Source organism: Manacus vitellinus, unplaced genomic scaffold (assembly GCF_001715985.3).
Source record: "Manacus vitellinus isolate BGI_N305 unplaced genomic scaffold, ASM171598v3 scaffold_7_pilon, whole genome shotgun sequence".
In the NCBI taxonomy this organism is placed as follows: domain Eukaryota; kingdom Metazoa; phylum Chordata; class Aves; order Passeriformes; family Pipridae; genus Manacus; species Manacus vitellinus.
The window spans coordinates 27658225-27681039 of NW_021940813.1; the positions used below are offsets into that span (position 1 = coordinate 27658225).

General features: G+C 40.1%; 1 protein-coding gene across 1 annotated transcript in view; it reads left to right on the forward strand.

The window, feature by feature from the left end:
• Positions 1-22815, forward strand: part of AFF3 (AF4/FMR2 family member 3) — a 384684-nt gene that overhangs the window by 349270 nt on the left and 12599 nt on the right. The window contains exons 13-17 of the mRNA XM_029964773.1: positions 22-343; positions 1592-1716; positions 5321-5522; positions 8079-8206; positions 21341-21404. Of these exons, the coding sequence (XP_029820633.1) occupies positions 22-343; positions 1592-1716; positions 5321-5522; positions 8079-8206; positions 21341-21404 (841 nt within the window). The remainder of the gene's footprint in view (positions 1-21; positions 344-1591; positions 1717-5320; positions 5523-8078; positions 8207-21340; positions 21405-22815) is intronic.

Genomic DNA, 22815 nt, shown 5'->3' on the forward strand with positions numbered 1-22815 from the left:
CGCGGGGACCGGCACCGCCAGCAAACCCCACGGCGGCTGCAGTGCCTTTGGCTCAATTAATGCCAGGACTAGTACTGAAATAGCAAAGGAGCTGGAGGAACAGTTTTACACCCTGGTTCCTTTCGGTAGGAATGAGCTCCTGTCTCCTCTGAAAGACAGTGATGAGGTAAAGTCGCTGTGGGTCAACATTGACTTAGCTCTTTTGTCCAGGATTCCAGAGCGTTTGCCCGAAGAACCGCTGGCCATGAGCGCCGAAGCAAACCAGGCGGCCAGCCTCCCGCAGGGTAGTAGTGCTGAACCCCCCGCAGAGAAGGGTTTACCGAAATCTAGAAGGAAACGCAAGGTGAGCTTCTGGGGGACCGATTAGAAGGGGTAGGGGAGCCTCCAGCAAGTGGGAGGCAGGCATCACTTGTGCCCACATCCAGTGCTCGATGGCAGTGTCTTCTCCAGGACAGCATTTCAGAGCTGGGATTTGTCCCTGCTCTCCACGTAGGGACTGGCCAAACCCCAGGGGAGTTGCCACCCCAGGAGGTGATGAAACTGCTGATCACGAGGGATCACAGCCCCTTGGAGACAGAATTCACTGCTGGCACATGCCTTTGCGTGCTTAGCGAAAGCACTGCATTTTTAGTAGGATAGTTTTCTCTCATGAGGCTTCTCTCAAAAAACTGAGCATTTGGAAGTGATGCTCAGGTCAGCAAAGGGACAGCTATCTACTGTCTTGTCATGGTCTGCGTGGCATCACTGCGTGTGCAGTAAAAGAAGAGGCAGCATCTTTTTTCCCCTTAGACTGTCAGCAAGAGGCAAACCCTTCAGCCCCAGCAGGGAGCCCTGGCTTTGGGGGAGTGCACTCATGGAAACCTGGTACCAGCCCGATTCTGGAACCTGCCTCCCTCACGCCCTGTTGGCCCATTTTTCCGTCAGGGCTCTGTAGAAGTGGGACCATAGTCCATTAGTTGCCCCCTCCCCAGCAGCACTGTCACAGCAGCCAGGTGGGCACAGCCCTCTGATCACATCCACCCCTCCACCCAATCTCTCCCACACACTTTCTGGTGCTAAGGAGAAAACCCCCTCCGCTTCATGGCCACAGCTGCCCACCAAGCAGGCTTTCTGGTCTGTTTGTACTGATCTGACCCCAAAAGTGACTCCAAACTGGAATCGCCATCTGCTCAATTTCCGGACAGTTTTGCTGTGCAGTCATCTGTTGCCCTCTGAGCTACTGTACATGTGCAGATGGATCTGTGTATTTTTGAGGACCATTTATCTAAATCAGTCTTCCCTATTGTTTAATCTTACTTCGTTTTTGGGTTGGTTTTTTTTTAGTATCTGAAAGGTAGCAGCCCTGTTTCAAGTGGCGAAGTGGTGGAAACAATTCAAGTTTTATACAGTTCTCATTTGTTTACACAGTGGCTCTTTAGATTTTATTTTCTTAAGACATGGCCCAATCATCTCTGATCCATGTTAGTATATACTCAAAGAAATTATCATTGTAACAAAATGACAGAAAACACCAGCCCCTGACTTGTTGAAATATTTTTGGATCTGTAGTAAATCCAAAACCTACAAAATTATTACTTTTCTCTTCAATCAGTGTGAGAATGAGGAAGAGTGCAGAGACATCAAGAAAACTCACTTAGAACAAGAGAGTTCTTCACGATTAGCTGCCTCTGCCCACAGCATCACAACAGCAAATCACTGCAATATGAATGAAAATAGGTAAGCCTTTCCCTTCTTATTTATCACTCAATCATACAAACTGTTGCAGTTTAATGCTGTGTGTTACTTTTTACTTAATTGGGCTTTATTTTTTAATTATTATATTTTATGTTGAAAAATTACCCACTACGGTCTCCATTCTTCTGGTTTAATGAACAAGTTAGTAGCTCCTGACATATTCATGTACTTGCATTTTTGTCCTGTTGCACAAAGAAGTTGTGAGCTCAAGTGTGAGACTCATGGAATGAGTAATTATAACTAGAGCAGTGTGATTGTCTGAGACATAGTCATAAACGCTGTATTGTAGGTACCAGTTCACATATACAACCATCTTATAGCCCTTACCTTATAGTGCTGCAAGTTTCAAGCTTAAAGTTTGACTGTATGCATAGAATTATGTATCAGCTCTGTGGAAAACCTTGAAAAAATATCCATAACAATGTGTGCAATACTCCTTTCCAGAATATATTTGAGACCCACTGTTTTTGAGATTACCAGCATTCCATTCTGTGTAATTAGTAAGTGCTCTAGGACAAGGAACTTAGACTTTTAAAAAGGTGAAATTTTAAAAGGATGTAGGGCATGAAAAAAAAGATGAATATTTAGCACTTGCTGGCATGGTTTATGCACACAGACCCCTGTCAATGTCAGAGCAATCACACTTGAGTTTCTCTGGAGGCTTCCAGAAGTCAAACTTAGACATGTGTCTTCTCAGAGTTCAGCTGCATGCTGCTTGGTAGATGCTGGTCATCAGTATTTTTTTTTAAATCGTTTTTCTGGTAGTATCAGGGTATCTCTTGGGCTGAAACTGCTATAAAATAAGAAAATATTTGTATTTTTTATAGTAGGCTTTTCTATTGTACATATCATTGATGAGCTTGAGCAACTCTTGTCATTAATACTGAAAAAAATCATGGCAAAAACTAATATAAATAGTGGTTATTCAAAAATATGCATTCAATTTCCTTGTCCTGACATGTCACATACATTTCATATAGTGAAAACAATACACAGAACAGTTTGCTTTATTGTGGGTGACAGTATGCAGACATGCCATTCCTCTTACCACAGTGTCACATTTTACATTGTATTCATTTTCAGAGAGTAGCATGGCTGTCATAGCTTGGCTGTCATAGCTTGCTGTGTCACAGGGTTAATTCTGTGCTTGCAGGAAGCAGGGCAATAATATGTGTTTTTCTTAACATTATAGTCAGTACTTCTGGTAGCAACAGTATATTAAAGAAACAAAGAATGTTTGAAATGTATGTTTGCCTCCTAATTGTTTCCTGATTTGTTCTGCTTCCAAGATGTTTCTGTGGTTTGTGCTAGTGTAGGACATGATATCAAATGCTAATATTCCCACAGCTGAGGAAGGGCTACCGAAGCTGTAGCTAAACGAGCAGTGCAGATATCAGGACCTCCTGGTACTCTTGCAACAGCAAGCTGTTCATGTTGTCACATCCCCTCTCCAGTTACACCACCAGAGATGCCTGTGAGGATCTCCTGTAAATACACTCAGGAAACTTGTTTAGAACCAGAACTCTCTTTTCCTTTTCTGTTTCCTTTTCCTTTTTCCTTTTCCTTTTTTATTTTCTCTTTTTTTCCTTTTCCTTTTTTCTTTTTCTTTATTTTTTCCTTTTTTCTTTTCCTTTATCTTTTATCTTATTTTCTTTGTCTTTTTTCCTTTTCCTTTTTTCTTTTTCTATCTCTTTTTCCTCTTTTTTTTTCCATTTTATTTTTCTTTTTTTCCTTCATTTTGTTTTTTGGTTTTTTTTTTTTTCCCAGTTATTATTATTCATCTCCCAGTACAGTCGCCCAGACAGTTTTGGCAGCACAGCTGAGGGCTGGTAGCAAAGGGAGGAGCAAAACCACCTACAGACATGAGCATTTTGTACTGTGGAACTAGAGTCTGAGGTGCAGACTAAGTAAGGTCCTGTTTGACAAGAAAGGCTGCAGGGTCAGGCAGAGATACCCCAAATATCTTGCACCTATATGAGATGCCACAGTCTGTCCATTTCCAGCAGATGACAGCTCTGAGACTGTCCTTTGCTGCAGGTTGCATGGCTTCTCAGTATAAGAAAATGTGCTGCTGCCCTTTGACTGCTCACAGTAAGTTCAGGTGGGCCCTACTCAATGTGCCAAAGGCCATGTGGAAGGGGAGCAGTTGAAACTACAAATTTCAGCTATTTCTCGCAAGCTCTGGGCCAAGCTTTTGAGGCTTGGGTACACTTCTAAAGAGCTGTGGCTTCTCTTGGATGCTTCAGGCCCACACTTTGACAGTGATGTGTAAACACGGTTAGCCAAGCCCTGGGTTTACGTTTGAAGAGAGGAAAAGAAATTACGGTATCAGCCTGCACATTCAACATAGCACTAAAGATCTTATTTTTCTTAGAGGGAGAAGAAGGGCACAGTTGTCTGTCTTACACACCCAGAGTTTTGCTTTTGTAAACAGTATCAGTCATTAAAGCAAAACAGTTGACACAGTGTTTTGAAGGTACTACGTGCTGTGAAACAGTAAAGGTTCTGAATTACAATTCATGGCTTCTTTTACAGCTAGTTTTTAAAGACTTGCCAGATAAATGGACAAATGTATGATAAGAGCACATTTAATTAGCTCTGTTCCCTGAAATTATGTGCAGAGATGAAGTATAGTTCTTACTGTATTCTTTTTTGCAATTCCATTAAGTGTATATTGTCTGATACAGTAACTATAAAGAAGTGAGAATTGTCCATAAAAAGTAATAGTCTGAATAAAGGGGAATGTGACAAGGAAAGGTATAGTGTTAAAATAGTCTCTCTGACCTTAATTGCAGTTTTAGTCTTAATGTCAACTGTCTCCTTAAAAAACTTCCAATTTTTGTGTGTTGCTTTAAGATTTTCAGCTAAATATTTTCTTCAAGTTAGTGCATCTGAAGTTTATTTCTGGGCATATTTTTATGGTCTGTCTGACTTCTCTTCATACAAAGCTTCTCTTGAACAAATGGAAGCTGAAAATACTGTCTGTGTTATAGCTTTCTGCTTTAGAAGACAGAGCAGCTCACATTTCTCTGCGTCTACTGTTTGCATATGCTTCCTTTTGTCTGCACTAACAGCCTATCTTTATCTTCAAAATCTGTATTAGATTAGTATAAACAGTGCTACCAAAGGCTGAGCAGTGAGCACAAAAACAAGCCAGTCATCTTTAAACATTTCCTGTTTTAGTTCACATATGGTTTTATTGCCATGGCTTATAAATTGTCACCTGTAACGGTGAAATAGGGCTCCATAACCTGAACTTACACTTCAGAGCCTAATCTTCGTCTCCAGCTATCCCTTAAGAAATGGTGAGCAAGTGGCCATTTATCTCTGTATTTTTTTTTCAAGTACTGTGATACGGACTTTATATTAACTCCAGAATTACAATTTGCCTTGAAGGGAAAGAGAAGAAACATGATACAAATTTGTAAATGAACTCTTGGTCCCTACACTGTACGCTTGTTTCCAGATACCAATAGACTTTATCCTGCCAGCAGGTTTTAAATTCAAAGTTTTGGTAATATATAAAACATTTACTTTTCTCAAAGCCAGCTTTGTGACACTCCATTACTGTAATTTCCATTTCCAGCTTGGCAATACCAATAAATAAAAATGAGAAAATGCTTCGGTCACCCGTCTCTCCCCTCTCTGATGCATCAAAACACAAATACTCCAACGATGATTTAACTTCCTCCAGCAGACCTAATGGCAGCAGTCTATTACCTTCCATCTCCTCCAGCAAAAAGCAAAAGGGTGAAATCCAGTCGCAGCCACATCCCGGAGACTTCAATGTAAGTGTATGCTGTTGTTCACAATATATAGCCTAGCAGTATATTTTTCACTTTGCATTGCAGTCTACAATAGTTTTGCAAAACATTATGCAAAAAAAAAAATTGTAATAATGAATGTTATTTTGTAAGTTCATCTTTTCTGGCTTGGAGCTTAGCAAGGCACAGAAGAAAGGAAAGAGGGCAGGCTGTAAAATGGGCAAATAACAAAGGCTACATAAGCAAAAAGTAAAAGCTAATGGCCCAAAACGAATAGCTGTCGGCCTCCAGAGCATTGCTTGGACATGATGCAAGGCCCTACATTCATGGTGCATAAGGCCCCTACTGTATAAGGGCTGCCACTGCCTTAACCATGAATGTGCCTGCAGACAAGTTCTCCTACCTGTCTTAGAAAAAACTTTCTCAGATCCTACTTACACCAGTGAACAGCTTAGCACCAGCCTCACAACTCAGCTCCATCAGAGCCCAGGTATTCATATCCTTATCAGAGAGTCTTGCTCACACTAAATGTGCCCAGAGCAGTGTTGCAGATAAGGGTGTATTACTACACTGCATGGTGGCCACTCCTTCAGAGCACAGAGAGGGAGGAGTAGATGGCTGCCCCCTTTTATGCATGAGTTCTGTGATTAGGATGCTGGAATAAAGAGCCTGTTAGCTCTTTTGATTCAGGGAATTCCCATCTCTCTCTCTCTCTCTCTCTCTCTCTCTCTCTCTCTCTCTCTCATCTCTCTCTTATTTCTCAAAATCATACCATACCCTCAGGCCTACAGGACACTGACGGTAGAAGATCAAGGGCATAATATTGTCACATCCTCCCCATGACACTGTTCTGCTTTATGTGAAATTCCTAGAAAAATCAATTTGGATACTATCATCTTGATGCCCACTGCTGAAACATCTAGTCAAGCTGTTAGGGCGCTCTTCTGCCCATGCTCCTCTCCTTGCTACAAAAGCTGTTCATATATTTTATCCTATATCTATTTGCAGTATTTGTTATTTGATATAAAAGAGGCTTCAAAAGCCTAAGTATTAGTGCCTGAGCAACTTTTAAGTAAACAGTCTACCTGAGTTGTAGCAGTGATCTCTTCCAGCCACTTTTGTTGTAGTGATAAATGGCCCCACAATATCTGTTAAGTATATATGCATATACTTAAATATATATTTTTTTTTTTAGAGTGGAGGAGGAAGTAGTAAATATGATATTAATTTTGAACACTTTTTCAAAAAAAAGTTATAAATTGTGTGTTTCAAGAATATCTCACAGATGCTTTTGGTAAATTAAAATAAACTAATACATAAAATATTCCAATAAAAAGGCCTTTAACATATAGTTATTAATTTATTTTTCATTCATTAAATGCAAAGGTTTAAACATTTTAACTTCTGAAATATAAATTTAGATGTTTATAACCCATTCAGAATTACAATGATATGATCCTTCACTTGGTATCTTGAAAATAATTTAAATTCCTTTACAGGCAAATGTGTTGGAAATCGAAAGTAAAGGGCGATTGCTTTATGATCCACACCCTTATCAAATGCATTTCACTGAGATTTTCTGCATAGCCTAGCAATGCACCATTTGGTCAACATTTAACTACCTTTGCAATAAAATTCTTATGTATCTGGTTATTCATCTGAGCCTGCTGAACTGATCTGGATGTGCCATATAGAAGATGAGAGCTCATGAACTATAAATGTTAAAGTTACCTTTGTTTTATCCCATCTTCTCATCTGGCACCTAACTGGCAGATCCTTCAAATTCCTGTCAAAGACTGCAAGCCAGGCTTGCCTACAATGGGCTTTTATCCATTTGAGCTTTTTTCCCATTTCCCCGGTGCCTTTTTGTCTGTCACCTGACAAAGAACAGTGATTTTTGGCAAAAAACAACCTGGGGCCCTCTGTTTTGCACTGTACCAGTGTGTAGTAGCCCAACATAGCGGGTCACTTGGTAGAACAAAGGGCTCAGGAGGCCACATCAAGGACAGGGCTGCAGCTGAGGGAATGCATGAGACCCTGCCAAAAGACATGTTCTTCCACTGCAGCACAGAGAAGTGGTCTTTCAAGGTGATCAGGAGCCCAGAGCACAAAGAAACCTGGACCTTGGGCTACAAATTCATACCACACAAGTACATCAGCAGGGCAGCATGAAACGAGTCGAACATGTAAGTTCTCGCTCTCCTGAGGCAAGGGACAATGCTAGTTTGGAAGCTGAAAGCTAGAGATATAACTTGATCTTCTAAATTACTACAACAGATCTATTCTTTAATAATTTCACTTACTGTGTTTCAGAGTGTTTTGATAGTTAGTAATAGTTCAGGTCAGTTTCTTCTCTTTATCATATTGAAATTCAAGCCCTTTACAAAGTGCTCTGACCAATATCTGTGAATTCGTGGCTGTTAGTGATAGGACACTAGTACATACTTCCTGCTCAAATAGTAGGAAAACTAACTTCTAATTTACAACACAGTGCAAAGACACTCTGGTTTTCTTGTTATTTGTAACTTTTTTAAGTTAGTAGCCAATTCCTCAATGTCTTACCTGCTGTTTGTTGTCTAGAAAGCAATTCACATCAATTCAGAAAATGTTCTTCTCTGCAATAAGCCACAGTCCCAAACACAGCCTTGGTCACCTCTGTCCAGCACACCCAGGGACTGCAGAAGGACAAAGCTTATCTTTGATGATATGTAAGTACAAATGGCTTTAAAATTAAAACAATATCATTTTTTGCATTTAAAAAGAGAAAAATACAATTTGTCCAACAGGAACTGAGACGTGGCCAAAATTCTAGTAAGACTTATTGTACACTGAGAAATGAATGAAACATACTATATAAACTCCTTAGTTTTTCATTATAAATTGAGCCTCTAACCATAGAATAGTAGAATTCATAGAATCACAGAGTCATAGAATGCTTTGGATTTGAAAGGACCTTAAAGACCGTTTAGTGCCAACCCCTTCACCACGAATAGAGGATGTCACCCAGTTTTGACCAGGTTTCTCAAAGCCCCATTCAACCTGGCCTTGAACAGTGCCAGGGATGGGGCATCTGCAGCTTCTCTGGGCAACCAGCTCTGGTACTTCGCCACCCTCACAGAAAAAATTTCTTCCTGACATCTAACCTAAACTTGCCCTTTTTCAGTTTAAAGTCATTCCCCCTTGTCCTTTAACTACAAGCTCTTGTCAAAAGTCCCTCATCATCAGGAGCACTGAGGACTGGGTGTTCCCAAAGGATAGGGCACCAAGAGCCAAGATGCAAAATGCAGCTGGCAGGGGTCCAAGTCCCACAACACCTAAGCCGGGTGAGCAGGGCAAGCCCAAAGGTGGAGTCAGGTTCAACCAAGCGCTAGGATCCTCAGGCACTTCCATGGTGATGAGTCAAGTCCAAGGTCAGGCCAGGAAGTCAGGTCAGAATCAGGTCCAACAGACACAGCCTGGGGACTGCCAGGCATGCATAGTGACAAGGCAGGTCCGAGGTCCAGTCAGGAAGGCAAACCCCAGGGCAGGGTCCAGGCCAATGGAGGACATGGCCAGGCACAAGCACTGCTGTAAAGGGGCATGCTTGCAGTGAATTGGACAGGGAGTGAAGGCCCAGACCTGAGCTTAAATGGATTTCATTAGCCCATGGACAGAGGGGGAGGCCCCACATGAGGTGGGTCAGGGCCATTAAGACTTTATCAGTATCCTTGTGGCACTGGTATTAATTATGCACACATCAGACTATTAATGTATCATAACTATAGCAAGGCAGGGTGAGAGGGGCACCTTCTTGTGCACCCTTTGGAGCAAGGAGAGAGGACATAAGGAACCTTGCATCTCTGAGCCTTGACAGCTGCTGCTACTTCTGCTCAGCTAGAGGTATCACAAGGGCAGGGTGAGTAGGAAGCAGCAGTGGTAAGCATGAGTACCTGGAGGGGTACTTGACCCTCCTCACCTCCATTGCATCCTTCACACATCCCTGGCTACTTCTCTGAAAATATTTTAAGCTTGTAATTGTCTTTCTTTTATTTTTGGTAAATTAAAATTGCCAATTTGTTTCCCAAGGTCATTTAGGACATAGTATTATTTAGATAAGGTAAAATGGGGAAACTGAAGGTTGAAATCCTAGTATCTAGAAAATCCACATTCTTTTTGACTGATAATGTTCTGGCCTGAAAATACTGATATTTTTTCTGGCTATTGTAGAAGAGGTTCTGTTCAAGGCATGCCTCAAACTGCCTGGAGCTCTAAGCTGCATGACCTTGACATAGTTTTCATACTCACAGACTTTCACCCACAACATCTCTAACTCCTTTATACCAAAAGAAATCTTGGGATAACAGCCTTGTTTTCTCAGGAACTGCTTTCTGCCAGAATTGTTTTTTTTTTAATATTGACAATTATTATTGTTGTTGTTGTTCAAACTGTAATGTTTGTTCACACTGTCTGGTCTCAAGGACAACTAGAGAGGCAGCAGCCTCTCATAAAGAGAAACCAGGTTTCCTACTATAAGGTACAAATAATTCCTGTGGACTTCAAAAGGATGTAACTGGCTTGCATGTCAAGAAAAGAAGGCTTAATTTCTGTGTATATTCATGGCAGTCATAAGCAGATGTAAATTGAATAAATGTAATCAGTTTTTCTGCCTCTTTTGGAAAAAACTCTCCCCTGTGTATATATATCCTTGTTATTCCTCTTACTCCACCTCCCTCCATGTTTTTAACTCTTCCAGTATGTTTATTTAACAGTGTTTAGAAGTACTACCTAACTCTTCATATCTCTTAAAATACTTTATCATCTGTAATTTACTTGCAACTGCTTAATTTTTCTGCAGTTTAAATATGTACATACAAGGCAGAAAGGTGTCAGAGTCAAAAGTCAATAGGATGTGCTCATCTCTTTGGATTAGAAAGAAACACAGTCAGAAACAGCTACAACAGAACTATTGTATCTTCATCTGCTTTTCCCTCAAGATGCTGACAAAAAACAGGGGGACTGATTTGTTTCACTTTCTCCCTAGGATACTGTCATAGGAGATCTGCTTTGGTCAGCATCTCTGTCATCTGAGAGGCTTTTATCACTTGCTTTCTCCATTAGTGATAGAAATGATTTCTCTGGCAGGCATCTCCAATAAAACTGTTTCAACTTTTCAGACAGATACAATTAAACATTGTTGTATAGTGCCTTCCATGTAAAATATCCCCAAGCAACTTGTAGACACTTAAAGATAAAAAAAAAAAGCCAAATAAGATAAAACACAGAATCAAATATATCTTAATTTGTCCTTAAAACCCAGAAACAGTTAAATGCCTGTTGTGCTAACTAGAGGAAGGACATTGTCAAGTACTACATCTGTCATCCACAACCTGTATCTGGCATATGCCATCAGAATACTAGCTGTACTAGATCTTGATTCTGAAATTACTGTGCAGAGAAGTCACTGAAATGTAGCACATTAGACTGGCTGTAAATGTTAAATGCCAACAAATTTGACTCACATATTAGAAGGATCAAATTAAACATGGCAGCCAGTGTCTTTCAAATTCATATAGTACCACAGCAGAGGAAATGCAGTACAGTAGGTCTAAATTATGTAGTAATCCTAATGGCAGCATTTGTCCAAAATGATGCCTATGAAGTATTTCATCTCATAATCCATGAAGTTCTGAATTACTGTAATCCAGCCATGGCTTTAAAGTCTTAATTTTAATCCGACTCTGAAGTTTTTAAGAGACTAAATCCCTTATATTTGATTTAAAACAACAACTATTTTTTTAACCAATCAGTGTGTCTTTCCTTTATTCTCAATTTATTTTCTCCAGATCATTGACAACAGCTGTCACTAGCAACAAATTGGAACACAAGTAGGTCAATAAAAAGTGTATCTTGCTTGGCAGAGTACTGTATACACATACACTGCAGTAGAACAGTAAATATAGCTAACAGTCTTCAAAAGACAGGCAAAATTCTACTTTACCTAGTTTGCCTTTTTTTACTGATAGATCTAGATATGCTTAGAGGTACCCAGCATGCCTTATATGTTAAGTGACATCTATGCTGTTTTCAGTGGTAATTCTTAACAAGATTTCCTGGATTTTTGGCCATTTTTGACCCCATGAAGAGAACATTTTCAAGGCTACATAGTAATGCTTCAAGCCAAATTGATTCCTGCTGTAATTTCACTGAATGATAGAATTCCCAATAACTGCATTTAGGAACTATGTCTGTTGTCCTTGAAGGGATAAGCACAGACATGCTGTGGGTGCCCAAGGGCACAGTCCCACACCTTCCTCAAAATACTGCATATATGGTATAAAAAAGAGCAGAGCATACCCAGCTTCACAGTTTTCCTTATGTCTAAATCAGAACATGCTCCTCAGGATTATTTTATTGCATTATGGGTATTCTTTCAAACTTGGAGTATGGATTTTCTTCACTTATATTTATTTTTCTTTTTTTCTGGCCTTAGAGGAGTGAGATAATACATCTTCTACAGCTTTTTTTTTTCAATTCATGTTTTGTTGAATGTCTGTTCCACCTTTATGGATTTCAGTGCTACACACATCCACCAGCTTTACATTGTCCAAGGGACATATCCTGTGGTGAGATAGAATTCCTATGTTTGTTTGTCAAACAGTCAACCATATACCCAGAAAATATTCATTCTGTAAAGGTGTTATGCATAGAGCTCATGAAGAGTTCAAAAAACAACTTCTTGGCACATCTCTTTGTTTTGGCTTGAAACCCCAAGTGTCTCATTTTCAAAAGTCTCCTCTTCCTTGTTCTTCCTCAGAGTGGAAAGGAGAAGGTGCTCTGTTGTATGGGTTCTGATTCCCATACAACATCTGGAAGTGATTTCACTTTGCATTGCTCAAAATGCCCCAGGGACTCCTGAAATATTTAGAGAAACTTTTCTAGTGCTGAACACATCCTGAGGAGCACAGTTAAGGAACAGAGCTTGGCTCCTCTTTCTTCTCATCAGCAATCTAAAAAATCACTGGTCAGATAGACCAATGTCTACTACACTAAATTCCTTAAAATTCATATACTTACTTTGGACTGCTCTGAGTTTCTTGGCTTTGAGGGATTTCAAGACTTCATCTGACTATTCCAGTCTCCCTCTTATTCTTACTTGTGGCACTGAATTTTCTCATGTGTACCCTGCCTATGATAAAATAACATTAGATGTGTCAGACACTGCCTCCCATGCCGGTGTCTCCCATGCCAGACACTGCCTCCCATGATTAGATAATTAAGCTACCTGTTCTCTGCAAGACCACCTACCCCCTTTCTTTATAGGGACACTTGGTTTGGTGGGAAACAGATGCTTAATCAGCTCTGGCAGGAGATTCTCACAGGGTATAGAATTTATAGCCACTATTCCCTGTCATTAAAGGAAAACCAGACCTGTGGACCTCATTTGAACTTAAATGCTACATCCATGCCCCTCCTCCATTCCTGTGGGCAAGTGGTTCAGCACGGCTTATCTTTGTATGATTAAACTGTCTGCACTCCCCAAAACAAAGAACATTCACTGCCTCCTGAGAACAGTCCCTGGCCTGTGCTGTCCCCCAGCTGTGCTCAGGCATTGTCTGGAACTGAGCTCAAAACTATGCCATGGAGAGTGAGTATCAGCAATTACACAGCATGGATGATCAAATGATAAAGCTGGTATCCTTGCCCTGCTTATTTCACTTGCACAGGCATAGCCAAGGAATGTTTTTACTGACAGACTCAGATCTGAAAATTTTGTCACTCAGGAAGGAGGATTTGTTTGCATTAATTGATTTTGATGTAGCTTTTTCTTACTCTACAGATAGACTAGAAAATATCTTCAGTCCACAATGATTCATAATAGCGAGCAAGACAAGGGTCTTCTAATCAGGTTCAACAAACTCTCCTCCAGGTCCCAGCAGCAGAGCTGAATCTCATGGATGGGAAAAGACAGTCTCTCCTACGAGTCTTTCCCAGTCTTTCCTCACCTCTACAGCTGGTGAGCAATGAGCAGATGCCTACAGCAGATGATGAGCACCCTCCAAACCCTGCAGCTCTTGGAGTAGTCTAGGTCTCATGCTGAATATGTGGAAGTCTCAGCTACCTTCCATGGTGTTTGCCGTTCTACCACATCTCTGGTACTTGACAGAGCTTGTTTTCCTGAGGTTTGATTTCTCCTCTGCTATCTAGAAGTCCATCCCAGTGTAACTGGGGCTTTGACTACTTGTGCTAGCTCACAGGGAGGTGTGAGTTTTCATCACCCTCAATTCCAGGATTCACAGATGTGCTGTGTACGAGATATTCTAATGCCTCTATTTGAGGCTTAATTCCCAAGTCAGCTTTGCTGTGCCCGTGGCAGTGGAAAATGTATTTACATACATTTGAAGAATGTGTTTCAAGTCCATTTTTCACAATATAATTACCCAAAAGTTTCCATTTTGCACTAGAAGGTTCACTGTAATGGCCCTAGGGTGCAAAGGCTGTGATCCCCCAGGGAAGCCTGGGAGCTTTCCTGGTCATTCCTTCAACATGTAACGTATATTTTCATCTGCCAATGATAACAAACCACACAGGTAAATGATCATAACCTCTTTAATCTAGAGAATCACAGGTAGACTATTCAAAATCATTTTTAGCCTGGGAATACCCTGTTTTCAGAACAAACAATGAGTCATGGAGCTGGAGAGGGGCTATGATAACCTAACACCCATGAGGAATATGAATTCCCAAAATCCCTATCAGTTGTTTACATGATTATGTGCCTCATTATGATTTCTTTCAAGTCCTGTGACTACCAAAGTTTCTTAGGCAGGCTTGACAAGACAGGATCCTTGGATAAAGTCTTTGTTTCAGGATCGCCTGCTTCTTTCAGTGTAGATATCCCATTCATGTCACCCAGCAGTTTCACCCAGACCTTGTCTTCTCCCTCAACAGAGCTAGGTACATCAAAGCTGGCTGCCAGGTAGTCCCTCTCCCAGAAAAGTCTTTCTGCCTTTGGTTTTCAGCTGCTTCTTAAGAATTTAAGGCGTCATTCCATGGGATTTTAAAACAAAACAGATCTGGACTGCTGTAGTCCTGCCCTCTCTCCCTAGGTCTGATTATAAAAGCTTTCACTCCATCTTCAACTGAAATTAGTTTATTTCACTGTATCTATTTAACATACATTGAAAGAGACAAAAGTCCCTATTGTGAATACTTCTTTCTTTCCTCTCTTTTCGCTTGTACACTTTGCCCTTGCGTGTTTTAGTTTAGATATTGATTTCGCATGGATATCTATAAGTCATGAATCTGGATCATACCCAGGAATTTGTAGTAGATTTTGACTCTTTCTCTTGTATTTCACTACATTAAGATGGTTAGTCTGGGGGATTTTGCATTTTTGCAAAATAGGAGTCCCCACTTATTTTATCCTTCTGCATTTCATTTAAGTTAGATGCGAGGCTTTCATTTTGTCTGATATTTTTTGCAACAGTAACTCCCTCTGTAGGTATCTGTACTATTCATCTATTCATCTAATCTGAGCTATTGACCTTGTTATACTAAACCCAACAAGATGTTGTGTAATTGTGTGATTGAGTAAATTTTTCTTACATTTGGCCTGACTCCAATCAGATCCTTTGTGCCTGTCTTTCTGAAATGCCTATAGTACTATCATTTAAATGGCTCAGAAATACTCCCCTGTCCCTCTCCACTTGGCATGCTCCTCTGGTGAACCTCCAGACCTGCTGGGTCTGCCAGAGTAAGCATGAGACTCCTGTAGTTGGGTACCCACTTCGTGCAGCGTCACGGGCTCTGTGTGTGTGCCGTGCCTCAGACGCAGCACTGCTATGTCCCATAAAACAGCATTTATTTGAAGTTGTAGAATGCACAGGAGGCCGTGATACATCAGGGGAGAACACTATTTTGTATAGCAATACCCACTCAGCTCTGTTGTTTACCCCAAAGAAGAACACCCTTATCTGTGACCCAACATGCCAGACAAACTCCTGACACATGTCCTGGTGTGAAACAGCAAACAGGCAAGGCTGTGTACCCCTGCCTTTCACTTTACATGGTTTTCTTCCTCTTATAGGATTTTCTTCTCCTCCTGGACTGAAAGCTTAGGGCATACTGCCACAGCTTCAAAAATGGACATAGGCTTACCCTGGCTATGCCAGTTTCTTCTGATTTGCCCTAGCTCTGACCAAATTTTAAAGTCACTCATTTTGCTGTTCTGCTTCTTTCCAGCACACCCATTTTTTCAGTGTTTAGACTCCTAAAGTTGTGAAACTGGTCCTATATTTAGAATTATGATTTAAACTGTTTTTATTACATGCAATTGTTGTACACTGAGGAAGCACTAGTTGGGTTTTTTATAACACTTCAGCAGTATTATCTCTGAAGGGTATTAAAATGTGCACTTGGCTACATTTATGATGTTTAATTGAACTTTTATTAGTTTTTTTAATGTATCCTCATAAAGCACCGTACGACAGTAAGAAATAACGTACAAGTGGTGGATTATGTAAATGAAGCAGAAAATGCTATAGTTTAGTATTTAGTTCATATAAAATATAAAAATTAGATGAAAAATGTGGGTTTGAATGCAGTTATAATTAAAATTGTATATTGGAGTCTAACCTACACCATACTCTGTAAATACCACTGGTTGCTCTGAGTTCCAAGGAGATTATTTTGCAGTAGATACTGATAAATTACTGTACAAAGTAAGGCTTTTATTGATTCACTTTGTTTGATTCTTTCCCCTTTATTTTACTGCATGAGTTTACATTTTTGCAATTATCTGCTAAACTGGAGTAAATTAAATTCAGAGAAACAAGCAAAAGACAAAGGGGGCAGAGATGCACTGTAATGGCATGGAGCTAAATAGGATGAGAGAAACATATATACACACAAAAGCATTTCACCTGGGTAATGGTAACACCACTCTTAGGAGCTCAACAGCCCAGAAATTCTGAAAGGCTGCTTCTGGGAGGGGAGTAATTACGATGCCCACAGCCATCTCACCTCATGCTGGGATCCCGCACAACATAACAAGCAATGGAAATGCTGTCTTTCCCGCTGGTTTTCGACAGGCTCCCAGAGAAAGTGGTGCCAAGGCAAGTGAGAGAAATTCTGGACAGTAGCGGATTGTTTGATAAATTTCATCCTGGATTCAGCCCCAGCCATGCTACTGAGGCTGCCCTTGTCAAAGTCATAAATGGTTTGAATGCCGCTGCTGAAAAGGAAGCCTGGCCTTGTTTGTACTATCAGATCTAGCCGTGGGGGGGTTATTCTGTAAAAGGCTGGATTCTGTTGCAGTGCCTAGGTGACTGGCTAGTGTTGACTGAGAATGCATTGAAATGGTTCCAGCGGTACTTGATTGCTTTCCCCAATCAACGTAGTAGGGTAAATTCTCCTCAAGAGCAGCCAGTTTCACATAATGACACTTGATCCCAGCGAGAATTCACCAGCGGCCTGACTTAGTTGGCGCTGATGCTTTACGCTCTTTCTCTTGCCTTTCAGAGAGATATATGAGATGCATTAGAGCAGTGTATTAGAACTCCTTTTTGGCTTTATTGAAGAGGACTATATTTCTAAAAGTACCAACCATCAGATATTCAGAAACAAAAGACTTTCTTGTGCAGTCAAGATTATTAATAGAGATAAAACACTTATTTCTACCTGTTAATTTGAAGTCAGACTTCTTTTTAATTTTTTTTTTTTTTTTAAAGAGGTCTGAATTATCTTTGTAAGTCTGGAGTGACAGTGCTGATCTCAATAGATTCATACACTTGTAAATAAGAGGAGTCTGACTCAATTGTCTGAAAACCAGAAATCACTGAATAACTTTCCTTGGGACTTCAGTTTACATTCATGACCAGTAAGCCTAACAAAGAGATTCCAGTGCTGCTTCTGCTCTTCACAGCCACTCCAGTTCAACCAATATCCTAGTACCATTTTAACCCTGTAGAAATTTTTCTATTCTCTCTCTTCTCAGGCTGTAGCAAGGCTGTCATCTGCAGGGGCTTTGCAAAGTTGAGACCAAAGACCTGAAAAGAGTTTTAGCCGCAGACCTTTCTGAGTGTCTTCAGTGGGAAAACAGATTTGCTTCTCCTCCAAATGCCTCTTGTTAACAACACACAGGATCTGAAATAAGCATCCAGTGAGACTGCCTGCAAATTTTCCAGTCTGAGATTATCACCAATGTAACTAAACAAACCAAGCTGCAGAGGAAATTTGGATGAACCTTCATGTTTGTAACAGAGATGGTTTCTTGGTCACCAGGTCACTATAACTTCAGAGTCTGTAAAATCAGAATAAGATTAACAATTTTTTTGTGAACTTCATAGATACAAAATGTGCAGTATGCAAAAGAGCTATCCTGAATAATTAATTTATGCATCAGTTTTCTCACGTGTCTTCATATGTCCATGAGCTGAGGCAACCTCTTATCTTCAAGAAGCCCATAGAAGAGGGGGTTTTTTCTACTTTTTCTACTTCATGGCATAATAATTTAAACTATTTTGTTACTAAAATGATATAAGAAATTTATACAGTGTATAAAACCATGCATTGAATCTATAGGACATTTCAGCTTCCCATTTTCACCCAATGTGCACATTAGTTATCTGAATATAAAGGTTATTAAGATGTAGTGATAAATTGAAGAATGGTATTTCATAGATTGAATTAAGATACCAGAATTTGACTTGGCATGTTTATTAACACTATTGAACAAGTTCTGTTTAAAAAGCTAATGATAATCTATTCATTTTATCCCAATGCATGCGAATTTCTGTTAGGCATCCCCTGATTTCTAAATCAGTGGTGTATTTTTCCCATGGAAATACCTAAACATTCACATGGAGAATATATATGCTTTGTTTTAACATGGCATTTTAGTAGCTTCTCTTTTTTATATGAGACTTCACAAACAACAATTGGACTTAGTACAAACTGATGACTTCAGTTTTTCGTTACACTTAACCCAGCCCTCAGCAGGGCCCTCAAAGCAGGCTTCTCGGTTCAGTAATGTTCATATTCGTGCTAATACCCCCATTGCTAATCATAACGTGGGAGAATAAAACCTGCTGCAAGTTGAAAATCATTTTACAATTAACTTATAAGTAAGCCAACCATAATTACATTGTGTTATCTCACATTGTTTTTACAGCCTCTTGCCATGCTTCAAAGAAGGAAATTAGACATACAGTGCTGGGTGATATTTAGGACAGAATGTTGCAAAGGATGTATTTTAATGACCTGAGTTTGAAAGGCTCATGTAAAGGTTCATCACTTTGAACATTTCAGATAGATGAGACCACTGGTTTGTTCTCTGCCTTGCTTTGCTTTTTTGTACTTCATAGTAAATCATCTTACCTAGGTCATTGCACAAGACAAAGAGAGACAGAACATTTTTTTAAGAATTCCTTTTGTGTTTCTGAAAACATAGCTATTTTTCTGTATCTAACTAACACTGTTTCAATGTGTAATATTTCATAATTGACCAAGACCAAATTCAGATGGTTCTTTATTATTAAGATAATATTAGCATCTTGTTGCACACAGGAAGTATTTGCAGCTGTAGTAGGTTATGAGATCCTGGGACACAAACCTGTCTTTAGTCCCCTTGCTGACCTACTAGGTAGAGTAAGCTGAGGTGAAATTTCACTCTGCAGAGAATAATATTTTACAGAAAGTTGGAACAAAGGAACTGTTTTTCATATCAACCAGTGTTTTAGGACAGAAATCATTTTAAAGTAGGCAGACTTTGAATTTCATTTCCGTTTAGTCATATTTAGCCTTTCTTCTCTTCAAAATAAGGTTGACTAACCTTCTCTGATACAATTAAATGTCCTTAAAACAGTATGCACATCAGTAGAAAGAAACAGACAAAGTAAACACATTGCCAAATAGCCTTGTGTTCTTAAGGAAGTTATATGGCTGTGCTCTTCTGTCAATAGGCTCCTCTGTGCCCCCATTGATCTCAGTTATGAATCTGAGCATGTTCTTACTGCTATCAGCAAGAAAGTTTTACTCATTCATTCCTCTGACTTCACTTTTTAGATCTGCATCTTCTCTGGCTGACACAAAACATGTTGTTAAACACACGTGCAGAGAAATCCCAATTTCAAGAAAAAAAAGTAGTTACGAATGTGGACTGGTTTGGACTGGGATAGAGTTAATTTTCTTTGTAATATCTCCTATAGTGCTCTATATTGGATCCATAACCAAAACAGTGTTGATAATACAGAGATGCTTTAGTACTGTTGAGCAGCACTAACACAACCTCAGGGCATTTTCTGCCTCTCACCCCACCCCACCAAGCAGGCTGGGGGTGCACAAAGAGTTGGGAGGGGACACAGCTGGGAGAGCTGACCCCAGCTGACTGCACCATGTGGTGTCACGCTCAGCCAGAAAGAGCTGGGGGAAGAAGGAGAAAGAGGGGATGTTCAGAGTGCTGGCATTTATCTGCCCAAGTCACTGTCAAGCACATTAAAGCCCTGCTTTCCATGAGATGGCCTTTGTCTCAGTGCACAAGTTTTCTTACTTTTACTCTTCTACACTTTTACTCTTTTGATTCTCTTCCCCATCCCACTGAAGGGAAGTGAGTGATTAGCTGTGTGGAGCTGAGCTGCCCATCGGAGTTAATGTACAACAGATGAATGGTAAAAACATCAGAACTCAGACTACTCAGGAATATCTCATTTTCTTTAGATAAGGACAAAGGGATGACACTCTAACCAATACTGAGAAAACTATTTTGCAAGGCAAAACTTCCCTCTCTGAGAGAGAGGAAGATGTGGCATTAACCACAGTATAAGCTGAGAAGAACCAGGACATGTTTTAGCTGAGTAGAGAAAGAAGAAGGTCACCTCCCACGTATATGAGACTGGACGAATCTGCAGGGTCAGGAAATGTGAAGACTTTTATGAGAGGTAACAACTTACAGATGCAATGTTACAGTCTGAAATGACTTGGCAAATGGCTGTTCTACATAGTGACTGAGAAAGGTGCCATAGGGAGAGCTTGTAGGAGGAGATGAAAAAATTTGCTTCAGCCACGAGGAGCTCACTGAGGTGGTGACAAGGAGATATCAGTTTGTTTTGAGTTTGAATGGGAGTGGATAAATCTGGATCACAGATGGACTTGTGAATTTAAGGACAGAGCAAAAAGTTGAATTTGTGCCCTGCAGGTTAGGTAGATTAAGGAAGGGATGGAATTTCCAAGATCTGTTTGAGGAGAAATCAGTGGAGAAATTGGCACTAGGAACACCAATGGAATTGCAGCAGGCAGCCCAGCACTGAGTCGGAGATGAACTCCAGGCAGCAAAAGTAAACAGCACTCTCAGCACGCTTACAGATAAGAGGGAGAAGAGTGAGATGGTAGCTGTGGAGGCAAGCAGGTTCAATGTGTGTTTTCAAAGTGGAGAGATTAAACACACACTTGTTTTGAGAGGAGGGTGAAGCCAAGGCAAATAACAATGTACAGAGAGGAATAGAAAAAGAGGTAAGCAGGCACCAGGGAGAAGAAAAGACAGAATATCTTGTTCCGCTTAATGCTTACATCCGTTTCGCAGATCAGAACTGCACTAATTTGGGAAGCAGTTTATATAATCCATAAAAATGCATTTTATTAGCTTTTTTTTTTACTTTGAATCACTGACTTCTAAAGAATGAGAACAGCCATAAATGCTATTGTCTCCACAGGCAGCAATTTGAAAATAGAAGATCCATGGTTACACAATAAGTGTATTTTCTTCATAAAAAATATTTGCAAATCAGGTTTAAAATAAGGGGGAAATAGCTTTAAAATATTCTGCACTTCAGAAAATAATAAAATGTCTTCTTATTTTCCCCTGATAGGCCACGCAATGCAGATTACTTTATGCAGGAAGCTAAACGGAAGAAGCATAAAGCAGATGCAATGGTGAGAACATTTTCTTTCCAGTTACATTGCTGCAAATTATTTTTGTGATGCACTTTCTTCATCAGCACAGTATTGCTGGGGTAATTATAAAATCTATTATAAGGATGGCTAGGCTTGTTAAATTAAGAAATGTTTATATAATCAAATGTTCATAGCCCAATAAACTATGACTTAACAAATAATGACTTACTGAGATAAAGGCCTGGATAAATAAAACTTTCTGTTTATCCCTTTGCTTTAATTAGTAACTATAGTAATGGAGGCTGTGTAAGGGATCCACATGCCTATCTTCTCAGTTTAAGTAGCTGACTAGGTCCTATAATTGCATCCCCAAATCTGATCTGGTGGCTGAGGTATTTGTACTTTTTTTTAAAGAGTTTTGGCTTTTCAGTGCCAGAAGAACCCTGGTTTCATGGCAGATGTTTCTGGACATAATCAGAAGCACACAAGGAATCTGTGCAACCCTAGAGGAACACCTAGCACACAAAGTATTGTTGCAACAAACAGATTCTTGGCCCTGGCTTTGACCTGTCTAAAAATGTAGCCAGTAAGAAATAGGGGAATGTGAGGTTATATGGAGCACTAAACTTGTCTTTCCAGACAAATGGGTGCAAGAAAGTATACAGGGCTCCAGGAGAGCTCTGCTTAGCTATCCTTCAGCTTTCTCCAAGGTTGTGTTCTCCAGCACCATGGATAAGCCAGCATCATGAGGTCTCTGAGATGGCAGTATATGGAGTGGAACCCTGCATTAGTGTGGCTGTCTTGCAGGTGGGAGTAGCTGCATTCCTGCCTTGCTCTGTCAGTCAAACACTGCTGTCAGAGCATCAGGAAAGAAGAAAGGTGACTCAGAACCTCTGTTTCTTCACCTCTTTTTTTCTCAGCTGTGCAGAATGTAAAAAGGCCACGGAAGCAGAAGCAGGCCCTTAATTTAGGACACTAACACCGCATTTTACACTCTGCCTGAGTTTATTAGCACAAATTTCCATGGTTTATTCAGTTCCATATTACTTTAAAGTGAGTCTTAAATCAGAAAATATTGTGGAGAAGTACAAATGGTGCAATTTAGTGTGTTGCTTTAAACAGAATGGAAAAGATCACTTGATATGCAAAGGAAATTCTTAGCCTGGAGAGAAATGTTTTTATGGTAGAATCCCAAAAAAAGGAGTTGCAAGCATTATTCTCTGCTCTCTGCCAGAAGTTTCCTGCATGAAAGTCACCTAGACACAGTTTGAATAGCTTCCTATCAGTATTAGGTGGTTGAAATATCCTCCACATTCAGCTTCCCTATACAGTGGACCAGCACCTTACTTACACCTTGTGAATTGCCCTTTGCAGGTACTTCCTTTCCCTCTCTGGCTGTGTAGGCATCCCGAAGGAAATGGCATATTGCCAAAGTGCCTTAGGCACTTTG